The following is a 25,615-nucleotide window of genomic DNA, read 5'->3' as shown; positions in this document are numbered from 1 at the left end:
GGGCAGGCTCCTCACAGGTGTGGTGCAGCCTGGCCAGGTCACCCCAGTGCTCTGTGGTACCTGATTTTGGGGAACAATTCCACAAGGAATGGCAAGGCAGCAGGCCACCAGCAGCTACCTGCATTGCACTGCTTCCTACCTACTGATAACTCACACACATAAAATAAACCTGGCTTTTCAGAGACCACAGAGGCTGAGGCAAGGCAAAACCCTGCAGAAGAAAAATGCTCGTGGTAGTGAGCATTGAACAGTCCAGAATCTTACAGGGAGGCTTTTTAAATGAGAAACTGTCCTGGCAGAGGCAGGAGGTGCCTCCTGCACATCCTCTACACAGCCTGTGGTGGTGCATCCTGGAGAGATGAAGCAATAATAATTCTGCATTGCCTAAAAAGTGGCTGGCAGAGCTGAAGTAGCACATGGCAAACAGCAAGTAAACAAATCAAGTCTCACCTAAACACAGCACAGAAAAAAGAGAAAGCTGAGCCAGTTCTGTACATGCTCCTAAACCAGCACTGCAACAGCAATTAATGAGAACAGAAAAACTAGATGCCTGATTTTAATGGATCCTGACATAATAGGTGTAGCAGAAATTTGATGGGAGAAAGCTAATTAGAGGGACAATAACGTCTTGTTGCTGATTACACTGAAAGACAAAGCAGATGTCATGTACTAAAGCTGAATCAGAATAACAAGGTAATGTCATTAATGAGCAACACAATCTCTGTGGATGGATTCCATGTTCAGATAAAAAATGCAGAATTATGTTAGTGATGACCCCTTGGGACAGCTTCAGAGACAGCGGGGTTAAACCTGATAGCAGAGAAGGTGTAAGGACAGAAAACAAAACAGCAGGAGCTGACTAAAACACCAGGCACAGACCAAGAAATGTTGTGCATGATATAGAGAAAAATTTGGATATGAGCATGGAGAAATTGTGGGAAGCTTCTTACTCTTGACTTACCCTTGTACTTCATTCAAAAGGTGAGTAAGAGGTCCCTTGTATGGCTTGTATGGCAGACTCAGCATCCTTCAGAAGCAATAAAAGTGGTTTTAGAATTTGTGAAGACAGGAACCCAAGAAAAGCAAGAGCTGCTTAAAATACATTAAAATGTTCAGTTAAAAGGACAACTGAAGCTTGAAATCCTGAAAACCACTGGATACACTGCAGGCCTCTGAAGCATGCACAAACCCTTCTCAGCCACTGAGTGACTGAGAGCAAATGGCAGATAATGATCAGTGTTGATAAATGCCAAGTGGGGAACATGAGGAGTCATCCTACCTTTACATATACAGTGATGGGTTCTGAATTAGTTTTTCCCCTCAGGATAGAGTTCTTGGGCGATGACAGACACTTCTACGAAAACATTAATTCACTGCTCTGCAGAGATTAAGATGAAAAAGAAATATTAGGATCATCGTAGGAACCAAAGAACAAAACAAGAAGTCACCATGCCACCACAAGCACTCATGACGTACCCACCTGCAGCTCCCTGTGAGCACCTCTCATCCCTCCCCTGCCAGCCCCAGCTCAAAGCACTGACAATAAAATTTAAAGACATAGAGAGAAGAGTGACATTTATGGTCAAAAATAGGGAAATACTTGTTTGGATGAGAAGGACAATGCAGAGCAGGTTTGAGGCTAGAAAAGAGACAAACGAGACTTGTAACAGCCAAGTTAAAAAACAAACCTCTTTTTTTGTGTTCTGGGTAGATGTTCCTAAGAAGAAACAAAGAGGATAAATTTTCTAAGAGGAGCATTTAGAGACCTGCATCAGTAAAAAGAAATTTAACTGGGTCTCCCAAAAGAACTGTACACTTTCCAAAATAGGCTCTATATTGTTCTTGAATACTTCCTATTGCATTGTTGTTCATATATCTGCAATAGGGTAAATCCATACCCACACAGACAAATACCTGTGCACTTGTCACAGGAGAGCTATGATTAAGTATGCAGGAAAAAATGTGTTACTTGTATTTAACCTGTGTTTTCTTACACATCTGTTATGAATCACTGAAGTTGGTTTTAAAGGGCAATTAGACATACAGAGATTAAACCATTCTTACCAGCAGAATTGAAGCTAAATTCCTAATTACTCAAGGAGGAAACAGTCTTGTTTTTCACAACAGGGATGCCAAGGATGTGGGGAACACTGGTGTGAATATCATTCATTTCTCAGCCCAGTGCCGAGGGTGGAAGTACATCACAGGCCCTGCACTGGTGGTCTTCAAAGGGAAACATTGAGCCCAAATATATTTAGTAAGGCACATGGGATAATTCTCTTTTAGAGTATTTTTCATCATCTTTTCCACTCTCTTGCTCTACTCATTATATTACTACTACAGCAGGAAAAAGAGATTATGGATACAAAGATATCCCACAGTCTGCTCAGTATCACACACAGGATTCAATCTGCTCGAAGCCAGAGCCATCCAAAGTCATCATCACATAGAACAGAATCATTTTATGAGTCACAGCTTCACCTCACCTTCCAAAATAAAGAAACTAACCATGAGCTAAAGCTAAACAAAACCAAAACTCAGCTTCTCCTCCCTCCCCTCAGCAGTGTCAGGTATTTCTCCTATGGTTTCCCACATTATGCAAGGCTCAGTCTCTTGTCTGGATGCCAGCCCTCTATCTACCCTTGCTGCCTGATTCAGTTGACTGGAACAGGCAGCTTTAGGTAGCTCAGGTGGGTTTAGGGTCAGGAAGCTTGCTGTGTCTCTGGTGGCTCTGTGGTGTGCCTCTCTGCTGCACGAGAGGACGGGCAGATGGTCGGCTCTGCCGTGACGCATTAACCAGCCGCGCTCAGTCCGCTGCCAGCCACAACAACATGCTCAGGGTTTATTCTTTTCACCAGTTGGTATTGATCACTCCAGCATTTCTGGCTTGGAATTCCCAGTATTGGAGTAGCAGAGAAGAGCAGATGACTAAACCCATCTGAATGGCACTGGAAGAGAGAGTGAGATTTACATGAAGCTGGCCTTACTGCTCTTCCAAAACAATGTGCACAGCATTTCTCAGTGTGTGCCCATTTGCCTTATTTTTTCCTCTCTTCCCTCTTGAAGAAGAGAGATTTAAGTGGGATCCAGGTGTCAGTTCCAACAAAGTCACTAAGTCTGAAAAAGCAGAGCAATGAGTCCAGAAACACAAGGACAGCAAAGGCAGACTAGGAGACACAGAAGCAGAACTTTTTGTTGCTGCTAACACGAGCAAGGGTAACAACTCCCCGTGTCCCTGGCTGCCACAGTGGGAATGGAGACCAAGGAGAGAAATTAATGCTTTTGCACAAAGAAGAGATGACACCTGCAGGATGAAAGTTCACACCACCCAGAACCAGGGCTGGCCCTCAGACATAGTTCTTTTCCTCCCATATTTTTTCCTCCCACATGGGGTGACATCTGTCTAGGTGACTTCTCACAGCCTCTTGTGCTTTCCCAGTGTTTTGTGGCAGTTCAAGGATCTTGGGGACAATGACTGTGAACCACAGGGTGAGAGCAGCACTTTCTCTCCCAGGCAGCAGCAGCAGTGTCTGGGTTAGCAGTGTCAGTGGGGAGGGGAGAAGGTTCCACACTCTCCAGGACAGCATTGCTTGCACACTCGTGTCTCCTGAGCTGCTCAACAATGCAGCACTGGCTTGTCCTTCAAGTGCCATGCTCCTGGTTTCATCTCAGTCAGGCACGAGGATCTCAGTGGTTATTTAGGAGCATACATTGCTCAGCTCCACTGCTTTGAGCAGACAGAAGGGGTTTTATCATATGATGAACTGTGATGCAGAAAACCCCCCCAAAGCTTCTACTTGCCCATCAGACTCTCTCAGACAGCTCAGGGCTGAAGTGGCAGAGGAGTGACTGGAGCTGGTGCCTCACCACAGCTCAGACAGACCCTGGCTCTCAGGGCAGACGTGTGACACTGAGTTATGAGGAACTCCAAAGCTCCCCAGAGCTCTCTGGCTGCCTGTCCAGCCTGGTCACTTGCTCAGGGACAGTGTGGCAGAGTGTGACAGCTCAGGTGAGGCTGCTTTGGGCAGCCCCTGACCCCAGGAGGGCAGCTGTGCTCTGGGAAGGGCTGGGATGCAGCAGCCACAGCTCCATAGGGAGCACTGGCAGAGGCAGTGGGTGTTCCTAAGGAGGATGAATTCCACTGAGGCATTCTCAACGTGAGCCTGCCCCAATTAGGATGCTAATTTTCTGTCTGAAAGGGCCCTCAGAAGTCAATACAGATTCCAGACCATTTCTTCTTGGGCGCTGCTCAGGAGGGCTGGGCTTTCAGCAGGCAGTGTCACACAGCATGTCAGGTAATACATTCATTTATGGGCTTCTTCATGCTGGAAAATTTCCAAGCCATTCTCCAAAATGCATGACAGACATTTCCAGGCACACAATCCCTGCCTTTGCTGGGTATAACATGGTTAACATGACTCAGCAACATCCTCAGGAATAGCAATATGATTTTCCCTGAAGAAATCCTTTAAGAGCAAACAGCTCATGTTTATGGATTCCAAATGCTTTGAAGTCGCCCAGCAATTCCTGTGTTGGCCACCTCTTCAGTGTTTCCTTGAGAACATGCACCAACACTTTGACAGTCATTTCCATGGCCTGACCAGCCTGAAGGAGCATCCAGAAGAGGATTTCATTATTTCATCTGGAGATAGGACCTCAAAATCTGGCGTCAGATCCCGTTGGCATAGTGAGCTGGCACCAAAACCCAACTTTTCTGATTTGACAAGTATGCATCAAACTCCATGGCTGCATGTGACTGTAGGTGGTAGGAGTTATAGATGTGATTTAAATCTCCAGAAGTGGTTTGTTGGCCTCATTAATCTCAAAAACTCAACAGTAATTGAAATTATGGAACTCTGGCATTCCAGACACAGCAGCAAATGTTTCTTTATCATCTGCACATAATCCCATTCAGATGTCATCCAAGTTCTTGGTGTTTCAATCCAAACTGCTAACAAGCCCGAGAATGGTTTTAAAAATGCAACATAAGAATCATCTTGGGATTTTGTGGGGAGGGAGCACAGAACATGTCAGGCTTGACATGGCTCAGTTTAACCAGAGCTCTCTCAGGGAGAAAATGGAGTGAACTGTCGCTGTTCTGTGTCAGGAAATGGCAGTGGATTTGAACAAGAAATGAACTTTGGGTACCAAGCAGTCAAACTCAGCTCAAACCTCCTGGAAGTCATGAACAACGCTGTTCTTTGGGTTCCTTCATCAGGAACTCACTGAACGCCTCGAGCTCTTCTAAGCAGAATTCCCATGACTTTTATGAGAATCCTTGCTCCACAAGAAGCTCTGGAGCATCCTGGGTCAGTGCTCCATGGTGGGAGTGTCCACTCACAGTGGCCAGGGCTGACCTGAAATTATTTCAGGTTCTGGGAAGAACTTTGTGAGACTCATTGCATGCTGAGGTAAAGATTCTTTCTCTCTCTAGCAGAAGAAATGTTCCATTTGTTTGTTTCATCCCTTCAGGACTGTCTGCAATATCCCTTTTCTAACATCTCAGTGCTGGCAGATGCACTCGAGTTGAGTGCACCTTGCAGAGATGCACTCAGACCTGTGGATCTTTCAAAATGCTGCTGCTCTCTGCTGGCAGACAGAGAGGCAAGGGACAGATCCTGCCAGATGGCTCATGGAGAACCTGAGTGCCTAAAACCCCAGTGATCTTGTGGGTAACAGTTCTCCTCTCAGCCACAATGAAGAGCATGTTCACTTCACTGGAGAGTGCTGGAAAATTAATTTCCTTGTAACAATGCTGCTGCAGGGCCTAAGCCCTTGAGGAGGTGACACTGGTGCTTGCCACCATGAGCTCCACAGAGAAGTCTCTCACATAATGGTTAGGAAATAACAAAGCTCAGAGACACAAAGTTCTTTAATGTCCCAGCTACTGCACTGATCTTCTTCCTGCCATGAGATCAGATGATATGAATGTGATATGATTCCTTCTGATGCAGGAGCCCTGTGATATAGGTTGATTTATGTGAAATCTTGTGGTGAGTCACAGCTTTTTAATCTCACATTCTGGGTGAGAAGCTGAGCCCAGGTGCTGCACCTTCAAGGATTTTGCTTCACAGGGAGGTTGTCCTGAGGCTGGTAACCCCTTTTCCTCCAGGAAAAGCCTCACAATCTATGGTGCTCAGGTTCAGAGCAATCCCACCTGGGACATACAGCATATCTGTGGGTGGGAGCAAAGGTCCAAAGTGTCCCGCAGTGCCCAGAAGTGGCTCTGTCATTGTCACTAACACTGCTGTTAGTGACAATGACAGAGTGGCTGGTGGAGAGGTACCAGGGACAAAAACGACAGGAGAAGGTGTGTTAGAACAGGAGGTGTTGGTACTGATATCAGTGGTCATTCAGATCAGAGTGCCCACCCTCCTGCAGCTTCTCAGAGACCAGGATGGGCCCAGACACAGGACAACAAGTTGATATTCCACAGAGAGTGACAGGACAGAGAGAGAGGCCCCTGCCAGCTCCTGGCCGGCACAGAAGGGAACATGCAAACCCAGCACGATTTTCTCACCTAAAAAAAGCCCAGCAGGCATGAGGAGGACTTGACAGCTGTCATCCTCTGCATTATTCCAGGGAATCCTGGAAAGATTGGCTGAACACATCGTGTCCTGGTGCTTGCATGCTGGGTGGGCTGCTCACACACACCCACCCTCGTGAGTGTGGGAGTGCCACTGAAACCACTCTGGGTTTGCTTTTGCTTTAAAGCCCAAGACTCTCCTTTCCTGGGAGGCCCCACATTGGAATGTCCTTGGCACAGAGGCACATCCCAGCTGAGCTCCTTCCCAGCTCCTTCTCTGCACAGGCAGAGTGGGTTTGTTGAACAAACAAATGCATAAACAGGACGGAGACAGAAAGATGAGAGGAGTCTGATGATTGATGAGAGTACAGATCCTCAGGTACAGGCCATCCAGGTGGAACTCTCTAAGTGAACCAAGCCCTGACTCTTCTGAAGGAGAAATTTTTCATAGAAGCTGAGTTAGGCCAGACAGATCCCTGGGGCAGAGGACACAGGCTGGAGGGGAGTAAGCAGACAGAAAAGATGACAGCAGAGAAGATTGGAAAAGAGAAAAATACCCTGGAGATCTTCTTCCCTGTCACCTGGAATGACTGAGGTGCCCTCAAGAGAAGGAGCTCTCTGCTTTGCAGGAAGGAGGCTGTAAGAGGTTGTGAGTGGAAGTGATGCCAAGTGACTGCCTCATGAATCTCATGTTGAGAGAGGAGCAGTGGGAGATCACTTCACCATCAGCACAGAACACAAAGACTCTGTCTCCTGAATTAATAACCTGAAGCAACTGTTCTGCTTCAGGCCGCCACAGGAAAATCCAAAATTCATACACAGGTTGCATTTTCTGGGTGTTATTATTTCAGATGAAATTCAAAATCAGAGATGCAGGACAGGACACAGAACTATTCAAACACTGCATGTGGGACTTGCCTTTCCCCACATTAGATGCACTAAACAAAAGGCTCAGAGCAGGTATTCAGTAATACCATGGAATAAGGCAAGAGAGCTCCTTGGTAGATATAAACAGGTCTCCAAAAAAGCAGTAATTGACTATGCCTCCCACAGCAAACTCACCCAGCCTTTGTGTCTCATCAGAAAAAGGATTTACAGGAGAGCAAAACTCACGTCTCATTGAGCTTTTCATCATTTCCTTGCCAGGTGATCCTGCTGGCAAAGCCACTCTTATCCCAGCCCTTTGGAAGGGAAGCCAAAGCACTCCCTGTGGCATCAGCCTCACAGTCAGGTGTTCCTCCCTCCTGCTCCTTTCTCCTTCCTTAGGAGAATAAAAGACACCAGCTGGCCCCAGCCCCTCCAGGCTCAGCTCCCAGAGCCCTCCTGTCCCTCTGAGCCTGTCCCCTTGCAATGGACACACAAACCCAGGTGCTCCCACAGGGACTTCTGCACCTCCCCAAATCCCTGTTCCTTCCAAAATCACTGCACTGGTGCCTGCAGCACCAGCTTCAGGCCCTGGGACACAGGTGGGCAACAGGTAGGGGGTGCATATATAGAGCTGAGTACATCACCTGAACCCCCAGGACCATCAGCCAAACCCCCAGACCCCTCCTGCAGGGCTGCACTCAGCTCCTTGTTCCCCTCTCTGTAGGTACCTCCAGGATTACCCTGGCCCAGGAGCAGAACCCAGCATTTGTCCCTGTTAGATGTCATCTGGTTGGTGACACACTCAAATCTACCAAGATCTCTCTCTAAGGACCCTCCATTCTCAAGAGACTCAGGGTCTCCTCCTGATTTAGGATCACCAGAAGCAAACTTCCTTAAGAGTGTCCAGGTCATTGACAAAAACATCCAAGAGAATGTGCCCTAAACCTGAGCACCACCAGCCTGATGTTACCCATGGACTGCAGCTCTTGGAGCCCAGTTTTTTCCCCTGGGGAAGCAGAGCTGGAGCCACACCACAGTGCTGAGCTGCAGACAGTGTTTCACCACTGCCCTGGTGTGCACAGAGCATCAGTGGGGGTCCACAAGGCTTGACTCAGGGCAAGAAACACCTGGGCAGGTGTGTTGTACATTTATATTTCAAGTGTGGGCCAAATGAATTACAGCTCATTAGTTAGGGCTCTCTGCTGCCTCCGTTTGTGGGTCAGGTTTGCATCATCTAATTATTCCAAACTCAAGTCATTCCATCATTCCCTCATCATAGACATTGCTGGTTTGAGAAAATGAGGCAAAATCCCTCCTAAACCCTGCTGTTTCTGCCCTCTCTCACTTGCATTCCTTTTTGGAAGAGTGTGCCAGTTGCCTGATACCAAATTGACTAAGAGGAGTGAGATAAGCAGCTGTTTGCTGTTGATAGATGCAATATTGCACACACAGCCACTGTGAGCAATTAAAAGCTTTATTTATTGCTATCTCTGTAGTGTGGTTTAAGAACTCAAAAGGTCAGCTACAGTGGCAACAACGAATAGCACATATTAATTAGATGTAATTATAAAGATTCCCAGACAAAATATGAGCTGGGATCAGCCTGGTCACCAAGAGGCCACTCAAATATTTGATAAAAATGAGACTGCATATCTGGTTTGATAAGCTGGACTGTGGGCTTTATCACACATGTGCTCTGGCAGTGAGGAGAGAAGGTATTAATATAAGTGAAGCCTGTAGCAGTCTCTATGGTTACAGCTAACATTTTCTAATATAAGCCATTGTCTTCAGATGCTTAACTTTCCATGTTTCAACTGCTTAGGCTGAAATTTTCCATCACTGCTCATTGTTTCCAGGTGAATTCTCTAGCAATCAGGTTAGCAAATGTACTGGAGAATTCGAGCAGATTCTCATGCTGAAACAGCAATTGGAAATTGGGCAGGGACTCAATCTTCTCATCTGTTCCCATCCTCTCCAATTTACCCCATGGCTTGGTGACTTTCAAAGACTCAGCAGATCCTGCTGGAGGTTTTGTGCTGCTGGAATTCCCAGAGGTGACATCTCCTGGGGGTGCATCAGTCCCTGCTGGGCACTGCCCCGTGCTCCCAGAGCCCCTGCCCTGAGCACTGCCCTGAGTCCTGCAGAGCTCACAGGGCCCTCAGGGCTGCACCCAGGGGCTGAGGAAACTCCAGCCAGGCATTTTTGCCTCTGCAGCTCCTCAGCTGAGCATGTTATAAACATCTGTGCCCGCCCTGCTGCAATTGTGGCAGTTTCTGGGTCAGTCCTGTGGCACAAACCCTGTGAGAACACCCCGTGTGAGCCCTGCCATCCTGCAGGCCTGTCTCTAATAACAGCCCCCAGCACTAGGCTGTGGCAAGAATTTTAAAACATGGACTGAATTTATTTTCTTTGTGGAAAAGAGGCATCCAAGGCTGTCCAACTCCCAGCAGCACACAGGCAGTCAGGTACCCTGTGCCATCACCTCCCTGCGTGGTGGATTGTGCTCATCTAAACTGTGGAACAGGTGGGGAAATTAATTCTGTGAGCTGTGCCTTGGCTCAGAGGAGCCAAGAGGTTCTCACACGTACCCACAGAGGTTCTGTAGCCAAGCTGAACAAGAACAAGCAACAGCTTGTTCTGTCTGCAGTGTCTTTACCACCCTGCCACTCTTCACATCTTCATTCACTGCTTTTTCTGTTTTTCTGAGTTTGGGCCATGGTTTGTTGAGTTTAAACTCTGTGAATCACAGAATCATTAAGGCTGAAAAAGACCACCAAGATCACTAAGGCCAAGGTTTTACCAAATGCCCCCATGTCCCCAAACCACATTGGGAAATGCCACCTTCACTTGTTTTCTGAACATTTCCAGGGATGGTGACTCTGCCACTCCCCTGGGCAGACTGTGCTTAATGACTTTCTCAGTAAAGAAATTTCTCCCAATATACAGTGGATGTGATAAACATTTTAAAAAAAAAATTACAATTGGCGACCTCAAAAACCACCCAACATTTTTTAAAAAATTCCTAATATACAGTTACTCCTAGACATTCCTGACTTCCTAATTAATTGTTGCCAACTTTAACCTCTTGCAAGTATTCCCAAGTGCTGACAGGTTGCTGCTCTTTGCCCCCAGGTGTGCTGTGGCTCTCAGTGGTGTCCGAGGTGTTGTACATCATGCTGTTGGTCGTCGGGTTCAGCCTCATGTGCCTCGAGCTCTTTCATTCAAGCAGTGTCATAGATGGGCTCAAGTTAAATGCCTTTGCTGCTGTCTTCACTGTGCTTTCAGGTATGAACCTCCCCTTCCCCTTTTTACCACCACTAAGCAAAATTCCACAACTTTGAGAGAATAAAAAACCGGAGGCTCCAAGACTCTCTTATCCCCATTTCGCTATCGCAATTTTTCACTGTAATTTTTTGTTCCTTTGGCACAAAGACTGCATGATAAATTCTCCTCTTGCCAGGGAGAAGTGAATATCCTCATTCCTGATTTCACAGCAGCAGTGCAGTAATTATCCTTCCCCAGCCTGCACAGCCATTACCACAGCTCCAGCCTCAGCTCCATTTGCAGCATCATCACACTCATTTTCCAGAGGAAAATTAAAAACATGTAAAGCTGAAAAGTCTTTTTTCTGTGTTAATCCTGAAAGTAGGTGAAGGCTGGAAAACTAAAGACAGGAGCTCATCTTGTTAATTAACAAAATTGAGAATGAAAAGGCTTCTAATGCTGGCACTGAGGAGCAGCCCCAGGAGTGGCTGGGACATGCACAGCAGTTCTCTCAGAACTGCTCATTTGGGTTGGTTTTGTGCTCAGGCTGTACTTGGGACCCTTCACCATATGAACTTGAGGAATTCACTTCTCTAAAATAACTCCAACCGTGTGCTTAAGTGCCCCTTGACTTCTGTGAAGATTTTCTGGCTAAAACCCCCACTTTCCAGGATTTATACAAACAGCCAAGGTGCCCATGTGAGCACTCCTGCGTGGACCTCTCTGGCAGAAAGAATTTCTGCAATAGAAGTGCATTTTACCCTTCTGTATTTCAGGCTGGAAGACATTACAACAGGCAGTGTACATTCTGGGAAGGACTTTGTATCTTCAGCGATAGCTGCAAATGGTGAAATAATAACAAAAATGAAAGGTCAGAAGTAGAGCTGAGTGACAAAAACATCTGATAATAACTGCCAAAGCATATTTTTTCAGCTTTGGATATAGTTTGGAACTGCAAAAAAAAAAAATCTGTTCAATTTTCAAAATCAAACTATGTGGATTTCTTCAGCATTCAATCAATTACTTCCATGATGTTCTTCTCTCCCTTCACCATTAAGTGCAGTTTTAAAGTTTGGTAGGAATGATGAAGTTTTCTTTCCTACACAACTTTCTATTTTTATTTTGGCCTTCCCTCTTTCTAAGTACATTGCCAAGATAGTCCAAATATAAACTTCAAAATTTTACAGGGAAAAATGATAGAGGAATTGAAACAAGGATAAAACCCCAAACCCCAGTACATTGCTAGCTGTTATTTTCAATGGCAGGGATATCAAGGAAAAGAAGAAAACTATATTTATTTAAGCTTAGCATATTTATAATGACATAGCTTAATAGAAATTAGGTAATGAAGAGGACTTTCCATTGGAGCATAACACTCCTCATTAAATTCATGGTTGAGTTCCCTCATAAAAGTGCAATGAGATCTCCACACTCTTATAGCTCAACATCTAAAGTTTAGGAAAAAATATCCCAACAGTGTGGTCACTTATTGTTGTTTCTATGAGCCACTAAAAAATACCCCGCAACATCACTATTTTGGTATCCCTCTTAACCTTACACAAACTGAAAAACTTACATATGCTTCTTGTGTAATGTTTATAATAAAACATTTTCATTAATGTGATATATTCCACAAATAGCATTTCTATTATAAATATGGGAAAGTGCTTTAAAATACATTGTCTTTTCCATATTTCCTTCATCTCCAGCTTTCCAAAGCTCCTTAATTTCTCCCATTACTGACACCTCCAAGCAGCTGTGGTCCTGCAGGGCTCATGATTTCCAGCCAGCTATGAATGCTCAGTGTTTCTGCACTGCCAGACACTCCAGCACTCCACATCACCAGGATTTTCCACCTGCAAACACCTCTTGCCCTGGAGCCTGCATGGGCACAGGCACTGTGCCCTCCCTGCCCAGCCTCAAGCAACCAGCTGGGGGAAAAGATGATGCTGGGCATGGAGTTTTTGCTGGTTTGTGGTACAGGCAGCTCATTTTAGCTCATTAAATGTACAGCAAAGAGGACCAGAGGGTTTCCCCATGGAGAACTTGGCAAGGCACAGCTAAAATAGACCAAACCAAAAGTGCATGAAGCAGCACAACAAAATATTTACATTATTCTGCTTTAGTTTGGATGTGGCACAACAGCACCAACAGCCCTGCCAGGTGCAGACCCAGCCCCATCCCGCCCTGGCATTAGGCAGATAAAACAAAGAACCTTTCCATTGTTTGCTGGTGACCTCCTCCTCCTCACCTGGATCAGCGAGTGTCTCCTCAGCCTCCCACACAGCCACAGGGCTGAAGGTGGCTCAAACCCTGAGCAAGGTTTGTGTGACAGAGCCCAGCAGCTCAGCCCTGCTGAGGCTCGTCCTGCCTGTGTCAAACCTCCTGCTGCCTCTGAGTGACTGTGACAGGTCTCAGGGCAGGCTGTAATGTTTTATTAGGGTTGAAAAATTACTGACAGGACATATAGAAACAGCATACTCCAAACTTAAGATCAAGGCACAACTATCAGCTGAAGAAAAATCCACTGATTTAAAAAGTTCAGCAAGCTCCCGGTGCATTCTGGAAATTAAATAGAACCTGGATAAAGCAAGGTGTGCAGCACTTTGCTGCGCTCCCATTAGGCCACCCACCCTGCCCAAATCTCATTTCTCCTGGAGTGAATTGCTCTTTCCACCTCCTATCTTTGCAGTGTGTCACTCCAACACGAGGCAGCTGAGCAAATCAGCCCAGCTCCCTGTAACACCACGTCTTCCCTCAGCCTCTGCACTTGTTTGTATCAAATCTGACATTTGTCTTGCTGAAGGTCCTGCTCAACATGCCCACAACACAAACATTCCCCTGCCTCCCTCCCCCGGAACTGCCCTGAATCATCCACGTGTCTGGGGAGGCTAATGGAGGGGTTTAGGTTCTGAGAGTAAGAAGGAAAGAAGAGCCAAAACTTGGGTGTGGTTGGGGGAGGGAAATCAGGATCTTCCATGTATGGGAAGGGCAACAGTGGAAAAAATTAGATGGTCAGAGAGAACAGTGAATGAATGGTCAAAGTGTAGCACACAGACCTCACTGCACCCACCATGGCAGAATATTGGCATTTCTAAGTGCCCTAAACTGCCACTGCAGCACAAGAGGCTTTTGCACATCTATAGATCCAAGAATTATTCGGGATGCAGTGATCCAGCCGCCCCTCCTTAGCCTGAACCGACACTTTCCAGAGCTTGTTGGGGATCATCACCCTGCACTGCCCAGGTGCCATGGCATGAACATCCCAAATTACTGTAGCTAGAAAATTCTCCAAACCTCAGAGCTGGTCCTGGCCACCACTGCTTGAAAAGTGGGGTTTGGTTTTCCTCGAAAGGCTGTTTAAATATAAAGTTCAGGTGGTTTTTTTCTGTTTAAACTGCAGGACCACAGTGGCCAGCTAAAGGCAGAGCCACTCAGGCCACCCTGTGATTCACTGCAGCCTTGTTCTTTAACTTCACTGGGACTGCAAGTCTGATCCTCACCCAGTGCAGTTCTCTCAGTGAGCTCTAGCAGTGTCCCAAAAGCATCACCAGCCCTGCACCACCAAAAGTATCCCAATGGGCTCCTCTCACCACACATCATCAGCACCAAGCTCACTTCACTTCCTGGTGCAGCTTCCAAGTGTTTTATGCGTGTTCAAATTCATAAATCTTAGCAACTGCTGGGACAGAATATGGTTGTGTGGCGTGAGCACACTGAGCCCGCACTGCCTGCAGAAGCCTCTCCTCCTCCTCCTCTCACCTGGGGCCTGTCTGTGAGATATCTGTGGGTGGCACACCCCTGGTTTGCAGCAGCAGGGTTGGTGGGGATGCTCCTTGTGCAACATTTTCTTCAACGATTTTCTTTCTTAAACTCCTCTCTTAATTGAGAACTCAGAATGATGTAAAATAATGAGCTCTCAGTCACATCTTTCCTCTGCCCATGCAGCTCCCTCCTCCACAGTAGAACAGGAGGCATAAAAGTACAACAAAGACTTTTTTGGAGCTCTCAAAGCACTTCCAGCAGTAGCTCCCTCAAGAATGATTAAAAAAAAATGTTGGCACAAAAATTCCTGTTCTAATCCCTGCTTCCCAGGTCTCTTGGGGATGGTGGCACACATGATGTACACTCAAGTTTTCCAAGTGACAGTCAGCCTTGGGCCAGAGGACTGGCGACCACACTCCTGGGACTACGGATGGTCCTTCTGGTAAGTGTCACCCCACATTTGTCTCTTTTCTCTCTGGAGCTGTTCCATCAGCCTGTTGGGATGCTGCACACATCACCTCCAATCCCAGGAACACCCTGTGGATTTCCAGCTGCCAAGCCTGCAGCAGCACGAGCCCCCAGGGCCGAGCAGTTTGGAGGTGTGGGGACAGGTCTGTGCAGCAGCAGCTGTGCTATCAGCAGGTACTGAGCATTTGTAAATAAACAGCACCCACAATTACCAACACAGATTGAGCACTCTCATTAAAGTTCAATTTAGGAACATAATTGCCATGGCATTTCTGAGACTTTAAGCTTTTTTTTTCTCCCCCCTTGTTTTTAATTAATGTCTCAGTTGAACCTTGCGGTGCAGCTTTGAGCACAGCTGCAGGGGAAGGTGCAGTGCTCCTGGCATGATGAGACCTCCCTGTGGATCATGGGGAGAAGGCTTGGGAACATGGACATGGCTTGTTTTTTTTTTCCACCTTTCCCATTTATCTTCTAAAATCACGTGAAACTAATTTTGCCCAGACACAGCAACTGTGTTATATTGCTTGCACGTTTATAAGAAGCTTACCAAGAGCAGGAGGCTGTGGAGAATAAAAATACCTGCAAACAACATCCCCAGTCCTCCAGAGGCATCAGCCTCTTTGGATGGATAGGGAAAATACTTTCTTCTTGTAATTTCTAAATATAGCACATTATTTTCTTTCCATCTCAAAACAAATACAACAATCTTTGCTAACACCAACAAGTAAATACTTCTTATGCACAGCGCTGCAGGGAATTATTAGTCTTTCCTTCTCACCTCTTTCCACTGTGTTTCATAGGAGGAGTTACTACCATTTTAGCAACATGTTACAAAATACAAATCACATTATATTTAAAATACAGCTTATTTGGTGTCTCAATAATGAATATTTATTGCATGTGATAATGGACTTATAAATACATTGCATTCACATATTTATAATATTTATATTAATATTTATAACAACTCTGTCACAATAATTGTATAATTTTCAATATATTTAAATAATAAGGCATATTTGTCTTCAGTAATCTATTTTGTAATTTACTGCAATACTCAGACTTCAAAATGTTGTTAAATGTCTTGCATGATAAACACTCATTAGATTATTCTCCTTCATCTTGTGCAAGCCAAGAGCCCCCATGGCTCAGAGTGGGCACCAGGGTCCCTCAGGGCATCCTGAGCTCTCCCTGGGCCCACTCATCCCACCCACACTCCCTGCTGGGAGCTGTGTCCCACAGAGATGGAGCTGGTGTCCCATGGGGGATGGGGCTGGGAGCTGGAATCCCATGAGATGGAGCTGGTGTTCCATGGGAGATGGGGTTGGGAACCAATGTCCCATGAGAGATGTGGCTGGGAGCTGGTATCCCAGTGAGATGGAGCTGGGAGCTGTGTCCCACAGAGATGGAGCTGGTGTCCCATGGGAGAAGGGGCTGGGAACCAGTGTCCCATGGGAGATAGGGCTGGGAGCTATGTCCCATAGAGATGGGGAGATGGTGTCCCATGGGAGATGGAGATGATGTTCCATGGGAGATGGAGCTGGGAGCTGGTATCCCATGGGGGATGAAGCTGGTGTTCCATGAGAGATGGGTTTAGGAGATGTGTCCCATGGTGGATAGAGCTGGGAGTCATGTCCCATGGGAGATGGGGTTGGGAGCTAGTGTTCCATGGAAGATGGGGTTGGGAGCTGTGTCCCATGGGAGATGGGGTTGGGAGCTGGTATTCCATGGCAGATGGAGCTGGGAGCCGTGTTCCATGGGGGATAAAGTCCAGACCCCAGCCCTGTCCCAGACCAGCCTCCCCCTCAGCTCCTCCTGGGCAGCCACAACCAGGGAAGGCCCAGTGGGCTTTGGTTCAAGGACCAGGGCTGCCCCTGCATTGGGTCTCACTGTGGAGGACTCTGAGATACTCACAGTCTGGGAGCAGCATCTCCTCTGCCCGAAATCCTGGGGTGAGAGCTCAGCTTCACTCCACACAGCCACCCTGGGAGCTGAGCTCTTTCCAGCCACTGCAGCCACAAAGCTCCTTCTTGCATTTAGCAATCTCCCTCCCTCCCTCCCTCCCTCCCTCCCTCCCTCCCTTCCCTCCCTCCCTTCCTCCCTCCCTCCCTCCCTTCCTTCCCTGGTGCTTCCAAGGCAGCCCATTTATCCATGCAGGATGTGGGGCATGGTGCAAACACGGGCTCAGCTGGGCCAGGGCTGAGCAGCAGCAGCATTTTCAGCCTGCAGTGGTGCTCAGCAGCCTGGGGACAGCCATGGGGTCCCTCATGCCATGCTACTGATGGGTAGCAGACCTGGAAAAGGAAGGGCTGGAGGTCAAAAAAGGTAAAATCAAGGTTTCTGCCTTCCAGGTAACACTGAGCCAGCCCTGTTGTACAGACCAGAGAACCTTCCCTGGCACTTAGACTCAAACACCTTCTTTAAGAAGGATTAATTACAAATGCCCACCCAGCCTGGTGGAAAACCAGACATGCAGGAATTATTTTCTGCTGCACCTGGGCTCTGGTGATGTCCTGGAATATGAGCTTTGAGAAGCCCTGAGCCAGCAGTTGTCACCACCACCCTCGATTCCAGCCTGCTGGGAATGCCACTGCAGCCCCCAGCCACAGAGCAGAGCCCAGAGAACTGAAACAGCCCTGGCAAGTGGGGCCAGGGAAACTGTCCCTAAGGTCCAGAGCCAAAGGGTCTTGGGGATCCACACTGCCATCCCTTTCCCAAGGGCCAGTGGGAAAACCAAGTCTTCTGTGGCGCTACTTCCCCTCTATCAAAAGGGAATGATAAAAACACCCCTCCCCAAAATGAGGAAGGGCTGCTTATGGTCTGCTCAGGTGTCTCAGGGTGGTGTTTGTTGTCCTACCCCTTTCCAAGCCATTGGCAAAGCCTGGAGGTTGTTCTGGGCTCTGGCACAAGTCAGGAGTGGCTCAGGGCATTCTCCAGGCTGGGGATTTCATTGTCCCTGAGGATCAGGAGATGTTTGAGTTCAGACTCTCTAAAGCAAATAAATATAAAGAGCCTGAGCTGTTTGAGCCATGGGGGAACCTGAGAGCCCAGCCCTGAGCTCAGCTGCAGGAGGATCTGTGGGTGCAGTCCCAGCACATCTGGGGCACAGCTGGCATGGAGTATTAACAACATTGCTGTTAAAAAGGCCTTCACCTAAGGCAGGTGTAACTCCTAAGGTAGGACAACCACTCTACAATTCAAAATAAATAGCATTTAACCAAGGTGCATAAAAACTAAAGTACATCTATCCTAATTGCCTAATTACTGTGATTTCCCAAATGCCAGGCACTGAGAGTCTTCATTCTGTCTTTCCTTCTCTGAACCTTTCAGCACTTCTGATTTCATCAGAAACCATCAGAAACATCCAAGAGAAATTCTCCCCAGGCACCTCCCAGGCACAGTGTGCTTTTGGCTGCCTTCTTCCTGGATACTGCTTGGGAGCCCAGCTGGAAATGTTTGCAGCTGCTGGAGCTCTTCCCCACACCCCTCGTGGGAGGCAGATTCAGGCAGGCCAGGAAGATGCTGTGCCTGGCCACTCACACCTAGCTCAGGCTCCCTTCCTGCTTCTCCCCCCAGCCATGGGAAACTTCAGGGAACTTTGTCACCCCAGGGTCACTACATTTCCTTCTCATTTGATTGCATCTGGCAAACAGGTCCAAAATTGACAGGGAAAGAGCTGCCTCCACACATCTCATTGCCTCAGGAGTCCCTGCAGGACTTGTTATAAGCTGAATTTTGAAATCATTGAAATGAGCCATTTCTGTTTACTTGAGCCATTTTTTTCCCCAGATTTTTCAGTCCATGAATATGTGCTCTTTTTCAAGTTTTGTCTAATTTGAAATGAGAAACTGCTTCCTTGTCTGCAGGTCCTTTGCAGAATGGGAAAATAGCTCATGCTGAGAGCTGTGTTGACAATGCGTATTTATAAGATAATGCTGCTGGGGCTGGATACTTTCTGCTCTGCATAATTCACATCAATTTGTTATAGAACAAGTGCAAAAAGGAGCAGGTAAAGTGTGTCACCATCACAGGTGATGGAGTTAATCCAGCTTGCTTAGGCAGCCACTGTGAACTATGTGTAGCCAGAGTTGATGGGCTGAGTGTGAAGCCAAGGGGAGCTGAAAGGCAGAGAAGCTCTGCAGACAAAGGGAGGAATTCAGGGCCTGGTTTTGCAGCCTCATTTCATGCTCAGAAAGCATTTCAATTCCTTGGGGCCATGAGCCCCTCACCAGCCCCATCTGAACTTGAGGTCAGGGAGAACAAGAGAGGCTGGGGGGAAGCCCTGTCACAGGGAGGGAACAGAGCAGCTCCCAGCTGACCCCGCTTGCCAGCAGACCCAGGACAGCACTTGCTGCTGGTCCAGCTTGGCCCTGGGCCAGTCTCTTATTTTCTTCCCTTCTCCCTCTGCCTCCCTGTGCTCCTGGTTGGTACTTGCAGGTGTCCTGGCCCTGGCTGGCCAAGGCTGGCTGGCACTGCCTTCACTCTGGGGGAGTCAGCCAGGAAACCCCCAGGCTGGTGACTCCACAGAATGGAAGTGTTGTCTTCTGTTCTGGTCAGGCTTTCAGAGACCAGGCACAAGGGAGGGAGGCCAGAGGTGTCCATGAACCAGGAAAGAAGGAAATACAGTAGTCTGATGGAGGTATGAAAAGCAGATTAGAAACCATCCCTGCACTGGCACTGTGCAGCCAGTGCCCCAGGGATGGGAAAACTGCTCCAAAAGACTCTCTGACATTGCTGCCTCCAGGAGTGTGTGGGGTTTAGCACTTGTCTGCAAGGCTCTGAGGCATTTCACAGGAGATCGGGAGGTGTCTGGCCGTGGTGGCACTAAGTGTTCACCTTAGCACAGGGCTCTCCATGGCTTGAAGGCTGTGCCCAGCCCCCAGCCCATCCTCCTGCCTGCCTGAGCCCGAGCCACAGGTCTCTGGAGGTAGGATGAGCTTAGATGAGATGGGTTTGTCACCTCCAGCTTCCCTGCCTGCTCCTACCTGTGTGTGTGTGTGTCAGAAACATGGCATGAGCTGCTGTGTAACCCAGCTCTGTCTGCTGGTTTCTCTCTCCACAGTCTGGCGTGGGGCTCCTTCACCTGCTGCATGGCGGCCTCCGTCACCACGCTCAACTCTTACACTAAGACTGTCATTGAGTTCAGACACAAGCGCAAAATCTTTGAGCAGGGCTTTCGAGAAGAGCAGAACTTCCTAGACCAGGAAGCCATCAAGTACTTCAGAGAAAGGTCAGTGCAGCCAGTCACTCCATCAGGGGAGGTTTCCATGGACCCTGCTCTGGTTTCAGAAAACCCAGGCTCTCACCCACTTCAGCACTCGTGGGTGAGACTCTGAGGCACCTGGAAAAGGTGTGTGAAAGGCAAACTCAAAAGGTGCTCCTTGGTTTGGTTTTTCATAAATTTTGTGCTGCCACAGTGCCCACCCATTCTCCTGTACTCATTAAAATCTTTACAGTATGTGCCCAATTCACAAAAAGCTGTGCTGCCAATGTCAGCTGATTTTCCCTCTCTAGAAAGGTAAAATTGTGGGGGTGTACCGAATGTGACATCCATCCTTCCTCAGCACGTGCAAAAGGCACCTCCCAATAATCCCAACAGCTGTGAGGCATTTTCCAGCCACCACCAGGCCACTTTGGAGCTGCCATCTCCCAGGTGTGGTCCCATGCCCACAACCCATCCCTGGCTCTTTGCACGACCCATCCTCTGGAGCAAATCCCCACAAACCCAGCAAAACACCCCCCCAGTGCCATCCACCCAGTGCCACCCACCCTGCCACCAGGGTCTGAGGGGGGCTGGAGTCCTGTCCCAAGGCCCAGAGATGCTCTGTCACCCTGCCCAGCAGCTGGCCCTGTGGCTGCTCCAGCAACCTCGTGCCCTCATTCTTTGGAGACAAAGTTCAGGCTTTGTTTTTGTGAAGGACACACACAGGGCTCACACAGCAGGGATGGGCTCCACAGGGGGGTGGATCCTCTCAGGATGAAGAGCTGAGAAGTACAGAAAATCCTCACCAAAATCTATGGCCTGAAGTGATACAAAGACATTTTGGGGGCAGGAAATACAAGCAGGTTGCATTGCTGTTTGTCAGAGCAGAGAGGCAGTTTGTCCATGGTGGAAGAGAGTGGTTGGCAAGCTCTGAGGGGACAGAAGGTTTGGAATTTCAGCATTTCAGCAGCAGAGTGAGGAGCTCTCCTGAGAGGGCAGAACTAGAGAGCTGCCATGATTATTGCTTTCCCTTGGTTATCTCATTCATTATTCTGTTGTTGCAGTTATCCCTGTGCTAATATCCAAGTTTTCACTCTACCTTTCAGACAGTCTGGAAGGAAAAGAGAAATTATGCAAACAACCATGATTTTCCTAATTTTGCATTTGAACATGACAGTGAATTCTAAAAAATTCTCTGTGGGAGAAAAGAAAGCCCAGACACAGTGAAGAGGAAGGGGTCAGTGTGTGCCTCAGGGTAAATCAGCACTAAGGGAGGGAAGCCAGACAAATTTTTGAAGTGAGAATTGCAGATAGGAGCTCAGCAGAATTATAAAGAACAGTATCTTGAGTTAGATTGGAAAATGCTAAGGAAACTTGTTGAAGTACCACTACTGGAAGAGTAAATAGCAGAATATATTAATGGCCCAGAGGACAGGGATCTCTCTCTCTCTCACATGGGCATTGTGGGTTTGGTTTGGTCTCCTCCTGCCCTCACAAGATGACACAATTCCACCCCCAACAATTCCCTCCTCAGTCACCTCCTCCCAACCCTTCCACACGCACTTGGCACACTCAGCTCAAGCATGTGGTGTTCCCTAACTTCATGATTATGACTTTCTTTTTTTATATCACATTATTTTAATTGTTGTATCTGAATACATAATAGGAAGCCCAGAGACAGTGTTACCATGGGATCATTCTAGAGATTCAAAGCTGTGCAGCAATATACTAATTTTTTTTTAATTTTTAAAGTGATCATATTCATGCTCAGCTTCACTGCTGTGCCCTGGGGATGCTCTGACTGCAGGGGTCCAGGGGCTGTCCATTAACAACACCCTGTTGCTGCACGCTGTGGGTGCCCTCAGTCCCACACAACTTCCCTGAGCTCCCATCTGCCTTTGCACAAATAGAAAATAAAATAAATCCTCTTTCCTTCCTGTGCACATACCCAGGGATACTTCACATTCCCTCCTACTCCTCCACCTCCATGTTCCTTTTCATACCTCATGAATAAAACCCTCCAGCCTTTCTTCCTTCCAGTTACTTTGCAGATATCTTCACCCTTTTTGCCTGCTCCTTTGCCTCAGTGCAGAGCCAGCACCCCCTGGAGCACACATCCAACCTCTGGGCTGGACAACAGGCACTTTCCTGTGTCCCTCTGAAAATTCAACTTCATCATTATTCCAGCAGTTCCATTCAGCACCTGGGACTCAGGCAAGGAAAGTGTCAGCCCCATTTTGTATGATAAAACTTTTTTTTTGTAGGAATATTATCCTACAGGCCTCTGCTCCCAGGGAAGAAATTTGCTTTATGAAAAGTACTGACAGTAAAATGCTGCTAATCTCGCACGTGTTTTCTCAACTCTCTCATTGTATTGTGCTTCATTTTAATTGCATGCAACTGCACAGAACAGCAGAAGATCTGCTGGAAATGTGGATGTAAGAGCTGAAATGGTCCCTTGGGAGCTGCCAGCTGTGCTGCTGTCCCAGGAGGAGCAGGGGATGAGCCTCATCACCCCATGGTTTGCTGTCTGAGCCCTTCCCCTTGCACAGCAGCCTGGCCCTGCTGCTCCTTGACCTCAGCCTCCCCATCCCAGGGCAGCCTCTGCTCTGAGAACATGGGGAAGGCCTTTAGCACCCCAGGAATGTCTGTGTGCACCCCAAATTCTGCCCCACAGCCTGCTCTGACCCCAGCTCAGCCAGCACAGGGAGCTGCCCAGCCTCAGTCAGTCACGAGGAGCACATCCAAATTCTCTGCCCCCTTACCCTGAGCATCTCACTGCTCCTGCCACTGGGAAAACATTGAAGCAGCTGCTGAAAAATCAAAGATTCAAGTGTGACATCACTTATGTCCTACCCAGGCCTGGGATACTTTGAAAAGTCCAGACGAAACAGACTCTGTTTCACACTATAAAATTGAAAGATAGCAGAGCTCTTCAGCTATAACAGGTACAATAGCCCTCAGGGTAACTCTGAGAAAACCAGGTCAATTATACAGAATTGGAGGTATTATTCATGCTCTAAGTGTTCTATAAAATTATCAGAATTAACTGCAAAGTCAGCTTTCAGTCTTTGTCCTTCAAGTGTTTTTCCTATCTTTTTTTCTGTTTTCCTTTGAAATGAATATGTGTCTGTAACTTTTGCTCATCTTTTTCATGTTTTTAGTTCATTGGGTGTCAGTTCATAACAAGTATCTCTCTTCCATCCCTCCCAGTTTCTCTTCCTGCTCTGTTTCACATGAACACTCTTGCCCATGTGGTCATGAGCACAGTCCCTCATCTGAGGTTTAGCCCAGCCAGCAGAGGAGGAGCCCTCACTGCCCTCCTGCTTCCTTCCTTCCTGCTCTGAGGATCCCTTTAGGAATTAGTTCTTACATGTTACCTGTTTATCTGTAATAAAATATTGTTTGCTGGGTTAATTTGCAAGAAGAAAAAATTAGTTCAGTGATCTTGAGATTAATTCTTGCAGGTATCTGGGATTTTACTAGATGTCACTTTAAAATGCAACCTGGCCTTTACTGTTGGCAGTGTCATCCTAGCAGAAAAAGGCCACTATACAGGTAACCATTGGAAAAATCCAACTCTGTATATTTCAAATAACCAACAGGAAATTATTGATACAGAAAGAAACCGTGGTTTATCTTAAATATGTCCAATTTTTTTCAATTAGTTATTTTCAATTAATTAATGAATAATCATTTTCTAAATCTTACCGCCTGTGCTTTATGGAATATTAAGCCAAAGATAAACCAAAGGGACAGGGATTCTTTGTTCTGTCCCATAAAGTCTGATAATCTCTGTGACAACAGCTGCAGGGATGGTGACAGACTTTCTCCTCTTCCCCTGCCCAGCTGTTTAGGAACTGCTGTTTGAGCAGCTTTAGCTCTCCCCTGCTGTTTTGGCAGCTTTTTCCCTATGGCTGTGTAATAATTAAGATGCATTCACAAGAATTCTGCTCGTTTAGACCAAGCAGCTCCACCAACACCATCCCCACATCCATCCAGGCAGGGGCCAGCACAGCCAGCTCACCCAGACTCGATGTCTTTCCCAAGTTTGTTCTCAGTTTCTTGCCTTCATTTTTAAAAAAAAATTAAAAAACCCCTTTCAGGCACCCTCCCCACTACACCCTCCCCTTCTCCCAGGATGCTGGTGGATTTTGCTTTCAGGTAAAGAATGAAAACTTTCCTCTCTGCTCCTTGCTCTGCTGGAGCTGCTGGTGGGGCAGAGGGAGCCCCAGGCAAGCTGCAGGGACAAGGACAGGAGCAGCTCCAGGGAGGACAAGGGAATGTCCTGGGGTGGAGGTACATGAGGACTGAAGCCTGAGGTGAGGGATATGGGGCCTGAAAGGGTGGAAATCAAATCCAAGTGAGATCCTCCTGGAGAGCTCATCCCTGCCTCAGGCAAGGAATGAAAAGTCTGTGATGTGAGGGAACTGGAATTACCCATGGGCCTCTTTAGTGGGAACAAGAGCAGCCTTTGGATGTGCATCCAGGCTGGTCAGGGGTGCAGAGTCCCGCTGGAGCTGAGCCCACTGCAGAGGGGTCAGGGGATTTTCCCACCCTGGGACCCCAGAGATCAGCACAGCCCTGGTTCAGTCCGGGATCCAGCCTCATGCTCCCTGTGAAGCCAATCTCACTCACCAGAGGCTGTTAAACCAGCTTATTTAGCAAGTAAATCTGGAAGATTCAGCCTCCCCCAGCTCACCCATCCGTAGCACAGCATTTGCAGCTGTCCATCAACACCCATTCAGCCTCTGCAGCTGATTTCACAACATTTTTCTTGCTGACTGGGCCCTTACTCTGATCTGCAACACCAACCTAAGCAGGCAGATGCTACTGGTGAAATTCTGGAGTGAGCTGAGTTCAAACTGCCATTGATAGCAGTGCAGACAAAATGTCTCTGCAGGGACAGAAAATGTAGTTTCAAGTGCTAGGAGCAGTTTGAAACAGACAGCAGGACCAAAGCTATTGCAGAGCTAATAAATCAGGACTATTCCCAACACTGTGAGAACCAGAACTTTTCAAATCATCATTCACATGCTATTTTTTCCCTTTTTGCACATTTCTGTAATGTGTCATACTCACAGCTTGCTTCCTGTAAGTCCGTTGTGCTCGTGTCAGATGTGCAGATCATACCACTGCCTTCCAAAGACATGCCAACCTTTTGCTCTGATTTCCAGCTTGGTCACCAGGTACCTGAACAGGGTTTCAGTTACTGACCTGATGTTCCTCCCGTTGGCAGAGTCAGTAGCTCTTCACACAGACATCAGTTTTTCCAATCCTCCTATTCCCCTTTCATCAGTGCACAGGGATGAGTGCAGCCTCCTGCCTTGGATTTGTTCTGTACTTTATTCTGCAACACAGGAAGCTTTATCCACAGAGCTGCTCCTTCTGGAAATCACATGGACTGGCACTAAAATGGTGCAGCAGCATCAGCAGCATCCCCACTTCCAACACACACACACTGTCCAATGCTGCTGGGCCCCCGTGCTTAGATCCACCCTGGAGAGGGGAAGAGTGGAGAG

General features: G+C 47.4%; 1 protein-coding gene and 1 long non-coding RNA gene across 4 annotated transcripts in view; one reads left to right on the top strand and one right to left on the bottom strand.

Annotated features, from left to right (window-relative positions):
- The window catches only part of GSG1L (GSG1 like), a 55,403-nt gene that overhangs the window by 21,244 nt on the left and 8,544 nt on the right, over positions 1 to 25,615 (top strand). For all 3 annotated transcript variants that reach the window (XR_010348121.1, XM_064390473.1, XM_064390474.1), the window contains exons 3-5: positions 10,526 to 10,678; positions 14,753 to 14,864; positions 19,953 to 20,120. Coding sequence is in view for 2 of the 3 variants with exons in the window: in XM_064390473.1 (XP_064246543.1) it covers positions 10,526 to 10,678; positions 14,753 to 14,864; positions 19,953 to 20,120 (433 nt within the window). In the remaining variant the exon portion in view is untranslated. The remainder of the gene's footprint in view (positions 1 to 10,525; positions 10,679 to 14,752; positions 14,865 to 19,952; positions 20,121 to 25,615) is intronic.
- Positions 916 to 25,297, bottom strand: LOC135281529 (uncharacterized). The gene is made up of 3 exons (XR_010348123.1): positions 25,176 to 25,297; positions 1,280 to 1,378; positions 916 to 1,027 (listed from the first exon to the last, which is right to left on the bottom strand). It is a non-coding gene; the product is annotated as an uncharacterized LOC135281529 (long non-coding RNA).

The sequence above is a fragment of the Passer domesticus genome, chromosome 15 (genome assembly GCF_036417665.1).
Source record: "Passer domesticus isolate bPasDom1 chromosome 15, bPasDom1.hap1, whole genome shotgun sequence".
NCBI lineage: Eukaryota > Metazoa > Chordata > Aves > Passeriformes > Passeridae > Passer > Passer domesticus.
This window is presented reverse-complemented; position numbering and strand designations above follow the sequence as displayed.